Genomic DNA, 13,855 nt, shown 5'->3' on the forward strand with positions numbered 1-13,855 from the left:
TCTCAAATTCATTGACTTTCTGATCATTACTAATTTTAATCTCAATTAAGGCTTCCTCCCTAGCACTAACTAGATCATTTAATTTAAATGCTTTTCTAATTTAACAAACACACTCCTTGCGTATGTAGGGCATTTTTCTAGTTAACATAACGAAACTACGAATTTCGGCTAAACTAACACTGAAACATCCCTTACACAGAATCTTCTTGCAGAAGTCACAAAGCTAAGCAAAATCTTTCCCGGCATTTTTCAGATAAGAATTTTTCCAGACATTTTCTGGTTAGAATTTGATTTTTCTTATTGACCATCTGCGCTGTGCATTTTATTTGGGTTTTACGCATTTTACCTGAGTCAAGCGTCAAACAGCGTTACACTTTTGAATAGAATTTACTCCTATAAGGGTTTCTTCAGGCCTCTACAAGAGAAGGAAAAAATATATCCTCTTTCCCTCTTTATAGCCTACACAAACTTTGTACTATAAAAAGTGAAAAAATTAATAATCAATTAATCAGATTACTTAAATATTTATTGTTTTTAGCCTAAACATACTAAAAATCTTTGATGCTTGGAAATATCTCTGCCACTTCACTGATTACATAGTCAGGCTTGTACTCTTCGGGGTACGTCCAGTTTTGGACTAAACTTGTACTCGACAAGTTTCCCAGTACAAGGCATGTCTTAAAACCAGAATTTACCCCAAAAGCCATATCAGTAAGAACGCTAAAAATACAAAAACTCTTAATTAAAACATTAAATTAGAATCAATTAAGCATACTTGTCTCCTATCATTAAAACCCGGCTTGCGTCAGCAATCTTGTATTTGGACACTAAATATTTAGTAAGCGTTATTCCAGGCTTAGCCATTTGTAACGCTTGTTTATTGGTCCATCTTTCCATGGCACTTATATAAAAGTGGGAACCTGAAAACGAAATGGTGCCACATACATGTACGTTTTGCCACACATTATACGGAAAATTTTATGGCAAATATTTAACAGTGTCTGCTCTATACTTGTACGGTCATTATCAAGTACTGGAACTTACAAATAATGAGCATTTTGCCCATAGAAGTCACGTCATCAGACATTCCACTTAAAAGCTTACAGTCGTTAATCTGGTTTAAAATGGTCTGAGATACTTGTAGGGCGCCATATTGTACGTTGATATCAACATCTAGGTAGACCAAGCCGACGTTTTTGCAAATGCTAAGAACTTTTTTTGCTAAATTTTTAAGCCCGTTTGGTCCGCTAATTTGTTCTGCTAATGGCTCCGTCTGTATATCCTGAAAATTGACAATATATTAAAGAACGTACTAACTTCTATTCTGATATTAATTACTTTATACTCAATGACTTTATACCCGGCATTCCTGAGTACAGTTTTGGTAAACGGACAAGTAACCGCAAAAATATCCTTATCAAATCCAGTTTTTTTAAGGTAGTCCAGTAGGACAACATTTGGTGTCACAATTTCTCCTTCCACAGCCTCTATGGGATGTAAGAACTTTTTCCAATATTCGGGAATATAAGCCGGATTATTGGTAACAAATCCGATTTTTTTCCCTAAGGCTCTCAGTTTCGCCACAGTGTTGTTTGCTCCAGGAAAGGAGGATTTATCATGCAATAAGGTACCTGAAATAATATTTCAAATTAGCTCCAATATTTTCATTATATTACAGACTTTCAAGTTAGTACAACTAAACACAGCTAAGCTAATTAATAGCTTTTGCAGATGACTATCAATTTTAAGAAAGCCAAAATTGTTCCCTTCGCAATAAAGGGATGTAAAAACGCTGAAAATGAACCTGACCACTAGATTTGGACATGTTGATTATCCTCTACTGAAGATTTCATAAGTAATCGTATAGCAGACTGCTTTTCAACCTCTTTTTTATTATTATTATTTATTACTAATTATTTTATACTTCTAACTGTAATATAAAAAAATTGGAAGAATCAAGAGAGGACCTTAACTGCCTAAAAGAACTACAACAAAACTACCTTCAATCGCTTGAAATGGAAGAAAAGAACGATAATCCTAACTGTTCTGCCGAAACATAAAATTATTATACAGGGTGTTTCAGAACTATGGGATGAAACTTCTGGGGGTTGTTCAGTGCAACAGAAGAATCCATTTGAGTAAAGGAACCCATGTCCGGAAATGCGTCACTACGCCACTACGGCCCTAAGACGCGTTAAAATTTATAAAAAACATTAATTACCTAAGCGATAGTGCACGAGCAGCATCGCGGTTGTATCATGAACGTTATCCCGAACGACAGCATCCTGGATACAAAAAGTTTATTGCGGTTCTTCGGCGGCTCGCTGAGACAGGCATGTTTAAGACCAAGATGCGTGATACTGGTGTTGCTCGAACCATAAGAACGGTCGAATTTGAAGAAGAGGTGCGCTTCAGCGAGTTGCCGATGAACCATCAAATAGCACACGTGACGTCGCTAAGAATATGAATACGAGTAACGCTTCTGTCTGGTGGGTACTACACGAGAAACAACTCCATCCTTACCACTTCCAGAAAGTTCAAGGTATAACTGCAACCGATTATCATCCTAGAGTTAAATTTTGTCGATGACTTCTGGATCACATAATTGCACACTCAAATTTTTTACGATATGTTTTGTGGACCGATGAAGCCTCTTTCACAAGAGATGGTATTTTTAATAGTAGGAATAGCCATGTTTGGAACGAAGAAAATCCTTATGCAATTTTTCCAAGAAAACATCAGAATCGTTGGTCTGTCAACGTATGGGCAGGTATTATTGATGATTATTTAATTGGGCCATACCTTCTACCGGAACGGTTAACAGGACCTATTTATCTGCGTTTCTTGGAGGAAGTTCTCCCAGAACTCGTTGAAAATGTTCCACTATACGTTAGACAGCAAATGTGGTTTCAGCATGATGGAGTACCGGCTCACTTTGCTGTACAAGTACGCGAGTATTTGGCTCAGCGGTTTGGGCACCGTTGGATTGCCAGAGGTGGAGCAGATTCTTGGCCTCCTAGATCACCCGATTTAACGTCGCTCGATTTTTTCTTGTAAAGTATTTAGTCTACGAAACTCCAGTAGAATCAGAGCTAGACTTAATTGGACGAATAACAGCAGCATTTGAAATCATTCAAAACGAGGATCAAATTTTTAGTGTAGTCCGCCGAAATCATGTGCGGCGTTTAAATCGGTGTATTGAGGTTGGAGGAAGACATTTTGAACAATTGTTGTGATGGTATTATATACAAAAGGTAAAAATAAATGCATCAGATCCTATTTAGGTAATTAATCTTTTTTCTAAATTTAAACGCGTTTTAGGGCCGTAGTGGAGTAGTGACATATTTCCGGACATGGGTTCCTATACTCAAATGGATTCTACTGTTGCACTGAATAACCCCTAGAAGTTTGATCCCAGTTCTGAAACGCTCTGTATAGACTTTAATTGTCTGGAAGATTTAAAAGAATACCTCATCTATCTGGAAGTAAGATAAAATTATAACTTCAATTGCCTGGAATGAAAGTAAAGAAAGGGTCTTAACTGCCTGGACGAAAGAAAATATTATTGACGCCAACTGCCTGAATAAAAGAAACGTGGACTTCAGCTGCTTGGAAGAAAGACAACCTTACTACCTTCAATTGCTTGAAATGAAAGAAAGACAAAATTACTGATGTGAATTGCCTAGAAGAAATAAAAATACATCAAACATTTTCTTTTCAAAAATGTTTAACTAAATGTTAAATTAAGCTGAATCATCCATCTAATACCTAATGAAGCTCGTCTCACAACTACATTCCTCATTAAAATTTAAATATTTTTCTTATGGCTCTACTAAAACTGCCTTTAACTTTTAATCTTTTACACACTTAACTTAGAAAGGTATATTGGCTTACAAAAGGGTAAGTATGTGTTCTGATTATCCTTAAGTAGAGGTTTTTCATTTCCAGATTCTATGTAAAATTTTGAGAAATTTGTTGAATCATATTGTATATTTTTTCTCAAATAGTGTTTGAGGTTTAATACAGATCAACAGCAAAGATCGTTTGGAAGTGAACACCTGTTGGATTTTGGCTAAGATCAGCTTCAAAACATGTTATTTACAGACGTTTCCAGACTATTCTGTATTCCAAATTCCCTGGATAAACTCAATCCTCATTAAAATTTAAATGTTTTTTTATGGTTCCGTTAAAACTGACTTTAATCTTTTACACACTTAACCACATTTAAGAAAAGACATAGCGACTTCTACGTGTCAGAAAATATCTAATAATATTGAAAAAATAAAACTAGAGGTTGACGGCATTAGTTTTGCCTAATGGCCTAAAAGTGAATTGACTTCCTATATAAATTCCCTTAAGAACAACCGTGCATCAGGATTGGATGAATTATAAAATCGGTGCAATATTAAATTTTCGATCTTTAGTACATATTATAAATGTCATGTTTAAATCAGATAAAGTTCCTCAATCATTGAAAACTTCAATTGTCACTCCTTTATACTAAGCTGGAAGTAAAAGCAACATTTTAGTAGATAATTTTATTTGAAATGTTTAAAGAGTAATAAATCATTTCTCCAAAACATTTGAGAAAATGTCTGAATGCGTCAGTATTATAAGATATATATTAACTTGTAATAAGAAGCCAGGTCGGTTCGGTATATAATAAAATTAGGAGTTTCTATCTCTTACCATCCAAGTCAAACAAGACAATATCAATAGACTCAACCAAGTTCTTGATGTCATTATCAGGCAATTTGTTGAGCCACTGTAACTTGCTCATGTTAAATAGTTATTTAGAATTTTTAAGCTTTAACGCAATGAACAAACTAGATTAAATGCATTACAAAAACCAAATATTGCATCAGCTTGATATGATTTTTTTATGCTTCATTGTTAGATGTTTTATGATAACATTATTTTAACTATTTTGTTTGATAAGTTGTCTTAAAATCCAATACAAATGTTTGACATTATTTATAAAATACAATAGATTTTTTAGTAAAAGTAGTTTTTTATGACCTTATGACGATTAATTTCATTGAAATTATCAGGTCATAATTATGCAACAGGGAATGAATGCAGTTTGCGTCTTTTGTTTGAAAATGCCTTTAATCTTTCTGGAATGTTATTCCTTTTTTAATTTCATATGGAAACGTTCTGGGAATTAACATTCTTATATAGTAAGTTGATATATTGTTAATGTTTAAATTATTATTATCCGTTTTTAACTAACGATGCTTGGTTACGCGTCGATGGAATTCAGACGGGTCTTACATAATCTTTTTGTTTTATTATAAATCTTACTTAATTAGCGTTGATAAGATAAAGAGTGCATGATAGTCCTGAAAAATTTGTTGTTTTTTGTCAAAAAGTTACTTAACACAAGAATGTCTAGAATAAGAATTACTTGAAAAAACATCCTCTTAAATTCCTATTTTTGGTTTATTTGCCTAACTGTATCCAATATAACCCTTATCATAACATACCAACCGATTTAAAATGAGTCCAAGTTCTTTTAAATATAACAGTGTTATCAATCAAAGCTTATATTAAACATGTCTAAATTGTGCAATATTGAAGAACTTAAAAGTGATGCTATAGAGAATTTTATTAATTCTGTTGAGGTTATCCTATTCGATATAGATGGTGAGTAATTATTTTATATAAGCATTCTTACTGATATTATAGAGCTAGTATTCTTTCAGGAGTTCTAATTCTTCATAAGATCCCTATCCCTGGTGCAATAGAATTTTTGGAAAAAGTGAAGAAGCTCCAGAAGAAAGTGTTTTTTGTCACTAACAACACCATCTATCCAAAGCACCTTATAGTCGAAAATTTAAAACCTTTTAAGGCAACCGAAGAGGAAATTCTCACACCAAATGACGTTTTAATTGACTATCTAGATATTATTGGGTTTAAAAACGACAAGGACATTTTTGCTATCACAACCTCTCTTCCCAAAAAACTGTTAAGGAAGGCTGGGTACAATGTTATCACTTATGAGGTAAGCATTATATGAGTCACTGAGAGCATTTTGGTGTGCCTTGCTATCCTTGGTTCTCATTAGTTGCAAATTTTTTGAGTTAAAGGCTTTAGCTTTCTTTTCAACAAATTGTTAAATAAAATTCATTAAACTTTTGCCGTAAGACATATTTGTCTTTTCTGTGGTGTTTTACCAGTGCCTACTTGTTCCTGTTCCGGTTTAACTAATTTAAGCGATTTTAGCTTTGTTCAGATCTAAATTATTGAAATTAGTTTTACTCGACTTCTTAAAATGTTGCCCCCACTTGCGGGTTTTTAGTTGTTGTCATACTAGGCATTTTTCCAATTACTGGTACATTTGTTGCTCTGTATACCATCCCACTTACTTGAAACGTAACTGTTTTATAATTAACTTAAATGGCTGTCAAATGCCAAGAGGTTTATAATGATGGTCAAAGGTTCTTTGCAGATGATAACCATAAAATCAGGCCCTTAGAACGAAATTTATAACGAGGACAAGGATAGGGTATCCAATAAATACAGCGCTGCAGTCAATTATTTGAACCAAATCTTATAAATATAATAATAGAGTGCAGTAAACAGACATTGATATTAAAAATACAAACATTGCGCAATGACAACGTTAATAACTGTCAGCTTATAATCAACCAAAAACCGATAGAACGAGTTAGTAGTGTTACTTATCTCTGAACTCTGATGAACGGGGAATGCGAACATGCGCAGAAAAAAGAAATCAGAATTCAAAAGGCGAGTACTGCATTTAGCAAGATGTGACATCTGTCCACGGTAAGACTCCTGGTCTGTTACGTGTTCTCTGTCCTGTTTTACATAAGAAGAAAATTCGAAGCATTGGCATTATGGTTATTTCGTATAATATTGAAAACACAATCGACAGACCACATGACAAATATAAAGGTTTTTAGCAGAATGGGCAAGGAGAAGAAGAAGAAGATGAGGGAGAACAAGGAGAATAAAGCTAGAAGCGAATATTAGAGATCTAGAAGTACTAAATAAAAATTTAATGACAACAATCAGTGTATTAGAATCTGAAAAGAACAACGAGAACTGAAGAAAACCATAACGAAGTTCACATCGAAGTATCCAACACAAGAGCAGATAAGATAGCAGCTTAAATACCTTCAGAAAGAATCGTGAAATGCTTATACTGGGTGGAGCTGACATAATTGGAGCGACATGTCTGTTTGAAACTACGAACAACCGAAAGTTTAACATAAATTGTCAAAAGAAGCGACTATATGTTTTAGCGAATATGATTTATCTTCGACTGGAAGCTAAAATTTAGTGGATTTAATATGAATAACTATATAATACTGTTTTAAAGAACAAGTATCTACAAAATTACTGGAAAAATTATTGAGAGGTGCATCTCACGCTAAACTTCTCGTGGTTGACTGTAATTTCAGACTGTAGCTCTGGAAACGCATTTTTCTCGAAATTATATTATAAAGAATAAAAATTTTGCACTATCCCAGAGAATAAAAACGAAAAGATAAATTACAATTCTACATCACACTTACCATCTACTCAGTACAACCCTGCCAGAAATAACACGTCTTCTCAAGTTAAGGACTGCTCACTATAGTTAGGCAATACTTCGAGTACTGTTTAACTAATGTCCAATCCATAACAAATAAAACATCTGAGCTTTCCTTATATCTACATGAACTTGACAACCCAAAAATTGTTCTCTTAACGGAGCATGCGTTAAAGGCGGATGAACTGTAATCAGTTTTAATCTCCTCCCGAAGATGCTAACATCGTTAGCGAAACACGTGTCAAGAGTAAAATAGAGTTTTGATTTGTGATAACTACTAACTGCCTTGTAATTATATTTTCTGTTAGAACAAAAACGGCACATAAAGAATTAATGATTTTATTTAACGGATTGTTTTTGGAACAGATTTGTTTTGAGTGCGTAAAAAATACCATAATCTTTTAATGAAATCGCGTTGGAATTCTCAGTTATTTTTTCCAACAACTCTGTTTCTATCATACGTTTTAAGACCTTTTGAACCTAACTCAAGCTAACCTCTTTGAACTTGACAATACATATAAATTCTTTAGCTAGAATTTCTCAATTATCATCTAGTACTATTGATTATGTTTGTTCGAACCTCTTTAGCAACAAGATAAGCTGTAGTGTAGAAAACGCGAGCCTATCCGATCATGAATTAATCTTATGTAAATCTTTGAGACTTACAATCAAATTAAACCTGTACCACGGTATGGATGAATCACTAGTGCTAACTTTAACCGGTTTCAAGAAGTCAGTAGTTCAATCGACTGGAACATTCTGTCTAATATGTCCGATCCACTGTTGCGCATCTATTTAATGTAACTTTTCCAATCAATAAATTAATCTAAAATGGCTTCAAAGTATTCATGGTTCACTTTCTTCTACTCAAATTCTCCTTGGTTTAATCAATAATTCAACTCCTACCGCTCTCTATATCGCCGTTTAATTAGGCTGATCATTTAGAGATCATATGTTATTGATGACATCATAAGATCTAGGGATGATAGTATGATATCTGCCCTTGTTCTATTGGACTTTACGAAAGCCTTTGATTTTGTTAATCACGAAATTTTAGTCTATATTTCACTATATAGGTTTTTCTGATAAAGCTATGAATTTCATTAATTCTTATTTAAGCGGTAGGGTGCAGCGAGTCAAGATAGAGGAAAATGTATCTGAACCTTTGGAAGTTGATAATGGCGTGCAAAGTTAAATCCTTCTAAGTCGTCTGTAATGTTTATTGGTAATAAGCAAAAAATTAACCATATTTTAAACAGCAACACTATTAATATTAAGATGGGTGATGCTGATATTCCTGTTGTAGATAATTGTAAAAGTTTGGGTTTAATAGAAATGATTTGCGATTTCATCAACACGTTTCTAATGTTCTAAAAAAAGGGTATTTTGCTTTAAAATTAATTTAATTGCATAGTCATTATCTAAGTGAAGATATTAAAAAAATGTTGTGTGACTCTTTAGTGCTGTCACAATGCAATTATTGCGATGTTGTTTACGGTTGGTGCCTAGACTATAATGACAGGTGCCGATTGCAAAAGCTTCACAACTCATGTATTCGCCTAATTTTTGGCATACACAGACGTAATCGCGTTTCCCATAGACTTTCCGAGCTGGGGTGGTTAAATATGCAAAATCGTAGGGTTGCTCATTCACTTACTTTTTTTTATAAAATTCTTAAATACCGTAGTCCACCTTACCTATACCTTAAGATTACTTTTAGAAATGATGTTCACCATTTGGGCTTAAGAAGAAACACAATTCATATTCCAAGACATAAGACTCAATTATTTAAAAGGTCCTTTTCCTATAATTTTGCATATCAAATGAACTCTTTGGGGATAAATTTTGAGTTGGGTTTAGTGTCTGTTCAGACTTTTCGCAGAGGAATGATGGTGCGTCTGATGAGTCAGCAGCTATCTGCGGAAAATATTGAAGGGTCAATATTGTTAGTTTGGGTATGGGTGAAAGCTAAAAATCTGTGTTAACTTAACGATAAGGTAACGTTGTTCTTACTGGGTTTTTGATTCGAAAAATTGTACACGTCTGCACGTCGTTGCTTTAAGTGTAAATTACTACTGCTACCATCTTTAGTAAAAAAATACGTTATAAAAGTAGCAGAGTTTTACAACAATTGCGATACAGGTGCAGTACGTTGAAAATAAACGTCGTTGCAAAACCAACTAAATTTTGCACCGAAAACAACGTTGCAACTAGTGAAAATAAGAGTAATCTCAACTTTTACTTGGGCATATTCGTCAAAAAAATAATTCTCATTCAGAAGTCATACCGGAAGTATCCCCCGGTAGACTAAATACATTCTTTTATAACATAGCCCAATATCTTCAAAAAAAATTGAATCCTCTACTAGATCCAACGAGTTGCATGATTTTCGCAGTAGTCTTTTGCGATTTATCAAAGGCTTTTTATTGTAAGCCATTAGATTCTGCTGCAAAATCTAATACTATATGACATAAATGGTCTTGTCTTGGTTTATCTCTTACTAAAAAGATCGTAAGCAGCGCGTTTACGTCGGATCTTTACGTTCTGAATATGGTTCAATAGATTAGAGTGTCCCACAGGCCTCAGAATACTGTTACTGCTTTATGTCAATGACCTAACTTATCGTAACATTCAAGGAATAGATGCTGATAATGCCCCCATCTTGTGGAATCGTTCTAGAAGTAAGTCCCTGCATTCCTCTTAACCGGCTGATCTTTGGGACTTAAAAGAGTGGTTCGATTCAAATCTTTTATCCTTAAACTCCAACAGAATCAAGTTCTGTGGTTTAATAAATGCTGCCTGGGGGATGTAGCAACTGAAGACCCTACAATTACCCAACATGAAACCACCAACTTTCTTGGCCTCATAATAGACAAGAAAATCAAATTTTAACAACACATTATAAGTTCAGCAAAAAAGTTTCTTCAGGTTGTTTTGTTGTAAACCAAGAGTAATAACTCAGAAACACTTGGATCAAGAGTTCGTTAGAGGATCTACCTTGCCCTAATTGAATCACGCCTAAGGCATGGTATCAGCTTCTGGGAGAATACTGGCAACTGTCTTAACCAGCAGCTTCTGATCCTCTAAAACGTGCCCTTATCCTAACACTGTGAATCATGCAAGCTCTTGTACATACGAAAGAAAGTTCCTACGGTCACAAGTCTCTACATAATGGAAGTTGCTAGCAATTTATTCAAACATCCACATATATACATAGTAGAAAATCTGATATGGTATCAGACGCGTGTAATTTACGCCTACTCATATCTACATCTCGTCGAGAATCGCGTCAGCTGTTTTGCGGAATGACACAGGGTCTCGCCTCACAACGTCTCGAAACTTGGCAAGAATCGTCCGGAATAGCGTTCTACCAAGTATATAGGGAGCCGCGTCGCCGGTGGGAGTCAGTTGACAGTTCGGTGCATTGTAGGTCGGAATATTACCGCGATATTTAAATGGTATATAAATAGTAGTAAATAAATAATTTAAGTAGTTATTAGTGATCGTGTTTAATAGTATGTGTGTAAATAAATCAGTTGACAATAAATCGTTAATCGATTATTTTAATTGACCACTTAGCGAACGGGAAAAAAACGCTACAATATGTATCTAGTTGATTTTTTTTAAGCTTTGTTAATACCTATTACTTTTTGTTTGAACAAATACAGCATATTTTAACTTTGAAGCGTTAGAGCAGCCTTTAACTCTTAGAAGCCATCAAAAACTATGATTCTTGGCTTCTTTTTAGCAAATTCAGCAAACCCCACTAGAGCAGTCAATTTCTGGTGTTAAAAACTTAATACTAAAAGGATTTGAGGCATGTAAAAATGTAGGACTTATATATCTAGATGCTGACCTGAACGTAGCTGCTGGTAATGTTCAACTCGCCAAGGCACTTTTGAACCATAGCACTCAAAAAGAGGATATTTTGTGCCTAAGTGGAATGAGTGATGAGCTTTTTCCAATTGGGGACGAGTTTAAAGGAATAGGTAGGTACATTTTATTTATCATGACCTAGTGAATGCCCTTTTTTGTTATTACTTAGGTGCTGGATATTATATTAACGCCCTTGAGAAGTGGACAAAGCGAACTGTTGAACCAATGGCAAAACCTGGAAAAGCTATGGCAGATTTCGTAAAAATGAAACATAACATTAAAGAAAACAAAAAAGTATTGATGATTGGGGACAAGTAAGTTCTGAGAAATACTAACATTTATAGAACGTTACTAGGAATTGAAGTTTTGAAACGTGTCATTGAGCCTACCAGTTTCCTATTTTTTTCTATTAGTATAGAGGAGTTTTTAAGGAGGAATTTGAGGATAAGAACGTGGTTTTGGGTAGTTAGACACTTTGGTTAGGTAATTTTTCTCCTTACTCAGCAAATATTTTTACCAAATAAGAGTATTCTTAAAAGAGACTTGACCAAAGGAAGAGCATTTCTTACCCAACAGTTAACTTTTATTGCGTTTCTTACATAACGGAACCATAGTATTGAAATGTCCTTTGACAGATCTTTTTAAATTTATTTTAGTGTATCAACCGATATAACATTTGGAGTGGACGCTGGATTTCAGACATTATTAGTATTATCTGGCTGTACCGCCGAAGATGAAGTGATGCCCAGATGGTCATATCCTGAGAGAGTGAAGCCTGATTATGTAGCAACATCCCTTGCTGAAGTTTATGAAAAGATGAAAAACATGTAAATATCAAAGAGAAGCGCTTTTTTAAGTTAAAAACACTTTTTAATACAATGTTGATTTTTAAAAATTTGGTATTTTATTAGTGACCTTATTTTTAGTATAAGATTATTATAATTTTAATAAATTTTTATTTCAATTGCAACTTATTTTTTTTATATACAGTGTCTCGTTCTCTTAACTATAAATTCGAAAAGTTTGGCTAAAAACCATCTTTAAAGCGTTTAATTTTCTTTTGTTGTTGTATTTTTTCTAACCAGACGAAGTAAGGACAAAAGGCTTGTTTTTGTTTGGTCCTTTCCATTATTAATGATTTTATTAAGAATCTCTATCTTGTTTATTTTATTTAACATCAGTTAATACTTGTAATAAACAAGCGCAACACGAAATTAGGATGAGTTCGCTTTAACGCCTTGTTGGCTTTTGACATCAAAAGCCCCCTTTCGTTAGATGTGAATTAAACAACCAAAAATAGTCAACTAATTTAGTTACACACTTACACTACAAAAATATGATCACTCACGACTACCAGAGATATTTAGTTGTACTGTATTTATTTACAACTATTAAAATCTTGCGCCAATATTTCGACTTTTACTTCATTGAACTGACGACTGATTTCTATCGGGGATGCGGCTCGTTATATACTCGGCAGAACGCTGTTCCGGAAGATTCTCGCCAACCTTCGAGACGTCAAGAGCGCACTGATGGCAATATTGCCTATACCTTAGTATTTAAGCAATGGATCTATTTTAATTTTATTACGACAAAATGTTAAGAGAAAAATTGAAATAAAAGTCACAGTTCCAATAACTCCTGGTATTCAAATTCTTTATTCATGTTAAAATTATAAAACAGCAATACACGTACGTCAATAAATAAAAATAAATTATAGAGAATACGAATTTTTAGTTAAAAAGAATAATACTGAAGTAACTGCAAAATACTGAAGCGTTTTTTTCGTTTGTTAGATGTGAATTAATGCATTTATACACAGCACTACGAAAACACGACTACTAGAGATATTTATTTTTATTGTATTTATTTACAACTAATTTCACGCCAATATTCCGAACTTTACTTCACTGAACTGACAACTGACTTCCATCGTCGATGCAGCTTCTTATATACTCGGCAGAACGCTGTTCCGGAATATTCTCGCCAACCTTCGAGACGTCATGCGGTGTGCCACTTGTGACATTCCGGATTGGTTTTTGTTAAGCCTAAAGGCTTTTCTCTCTGTCTTGCTTTTGTTTACTAGTAATCTGTTTGAGACGAACCAGCCCTGAGAAACCTCCAAGTAACCCAGCAATGAAGCCTTCAGAATTTCAGCCGCAGCCGTAATAGTGGTATCATCAGCAAAGGGAGTATATTTTGACTTTGAAATCATATATGTAAGAAAAAGTATTGGACCCAAGATAGAGCCCTGGATGAGCTTAATGTTTATCTCCTGTTTGGACGATGTCACACCACCATACTGCACAGCCTGGTATTTCTCTGCAAGGTATGACCTTAAGATTCGAACACTTGCAGAAGAATTCCATGGTTGAAAAGTCGAAAGCTTTACTAAGATCAAAATGTTATTTGTGGGGTTGC

At 34.2% G+C, this 13,855-nt stretch overlaps 2 protein-coding genes across 2 annotated transcripts; one reads left to right on the plus strand and one right to left on the minus strand.

The window, feature by feature from the left end:
• Positions 1-508: 508 nt before the first annotated feature.
• Positions 509-4,856, minus strand: LOC126748272 (uncharacterized). Its single transcript, XM_050457384.1, has 5 exons — positions 4,690-4,856; positions 1,339-1,631; positions 1,045-1,282; positions 776-920; positions 509-720 (listed from the first exon to the last, which is right to left on the minus strand). Exons 1-5 carry the CDS (start codon positions 4,778-4,780, stop codon positions 549-551), a joined length of 939 nt encoding a protein of 312 aa, XP_050313341.1. The 5' UTR covers positions 4,781-4,856; the 3' UTR covers positions 509-548.
• A 624-nt stretch (positions 4,857-5,480) lies between these two features.
• LOC126748271 (uncharacterized) lies at positions 5,481-12,404 on the plus strand. Its single transcript, XM_050457383.1, has 5 exons — positions 5,481-5,646; positions 5,706-6,004; positions 11,307-11,547; positions 11,604-11,748; positions 12,091-12,404. Exons 1-5 carry the CDS (start codon positions 5,556-5,558, stop codon positions 12,263-12,265), a joined length of 951 nt encoding a protein of 316 aa, XP_050313340.1. The 5' UTR covers positions 5,481-5,555; the 3' UTR covers positions 12,266-12,404.
• Positions 12,405-13,855: the final 1,451 nt, after the last annotated feature.

This window comes from Anthonomus grandis, chromosome 22, assembly GCF_022605725.1.
Source record: "Anthonomus grandis grandis chromosome 22, icAntGran1.3, whole genome shotgun sequence".
Classification (NCBI taxonomy): Eukaryota; Metazoa; Arthropoda; class Insecta; order Coleoptera; family Curculionidae; genus Anthonomus; species Anthonomus grandis.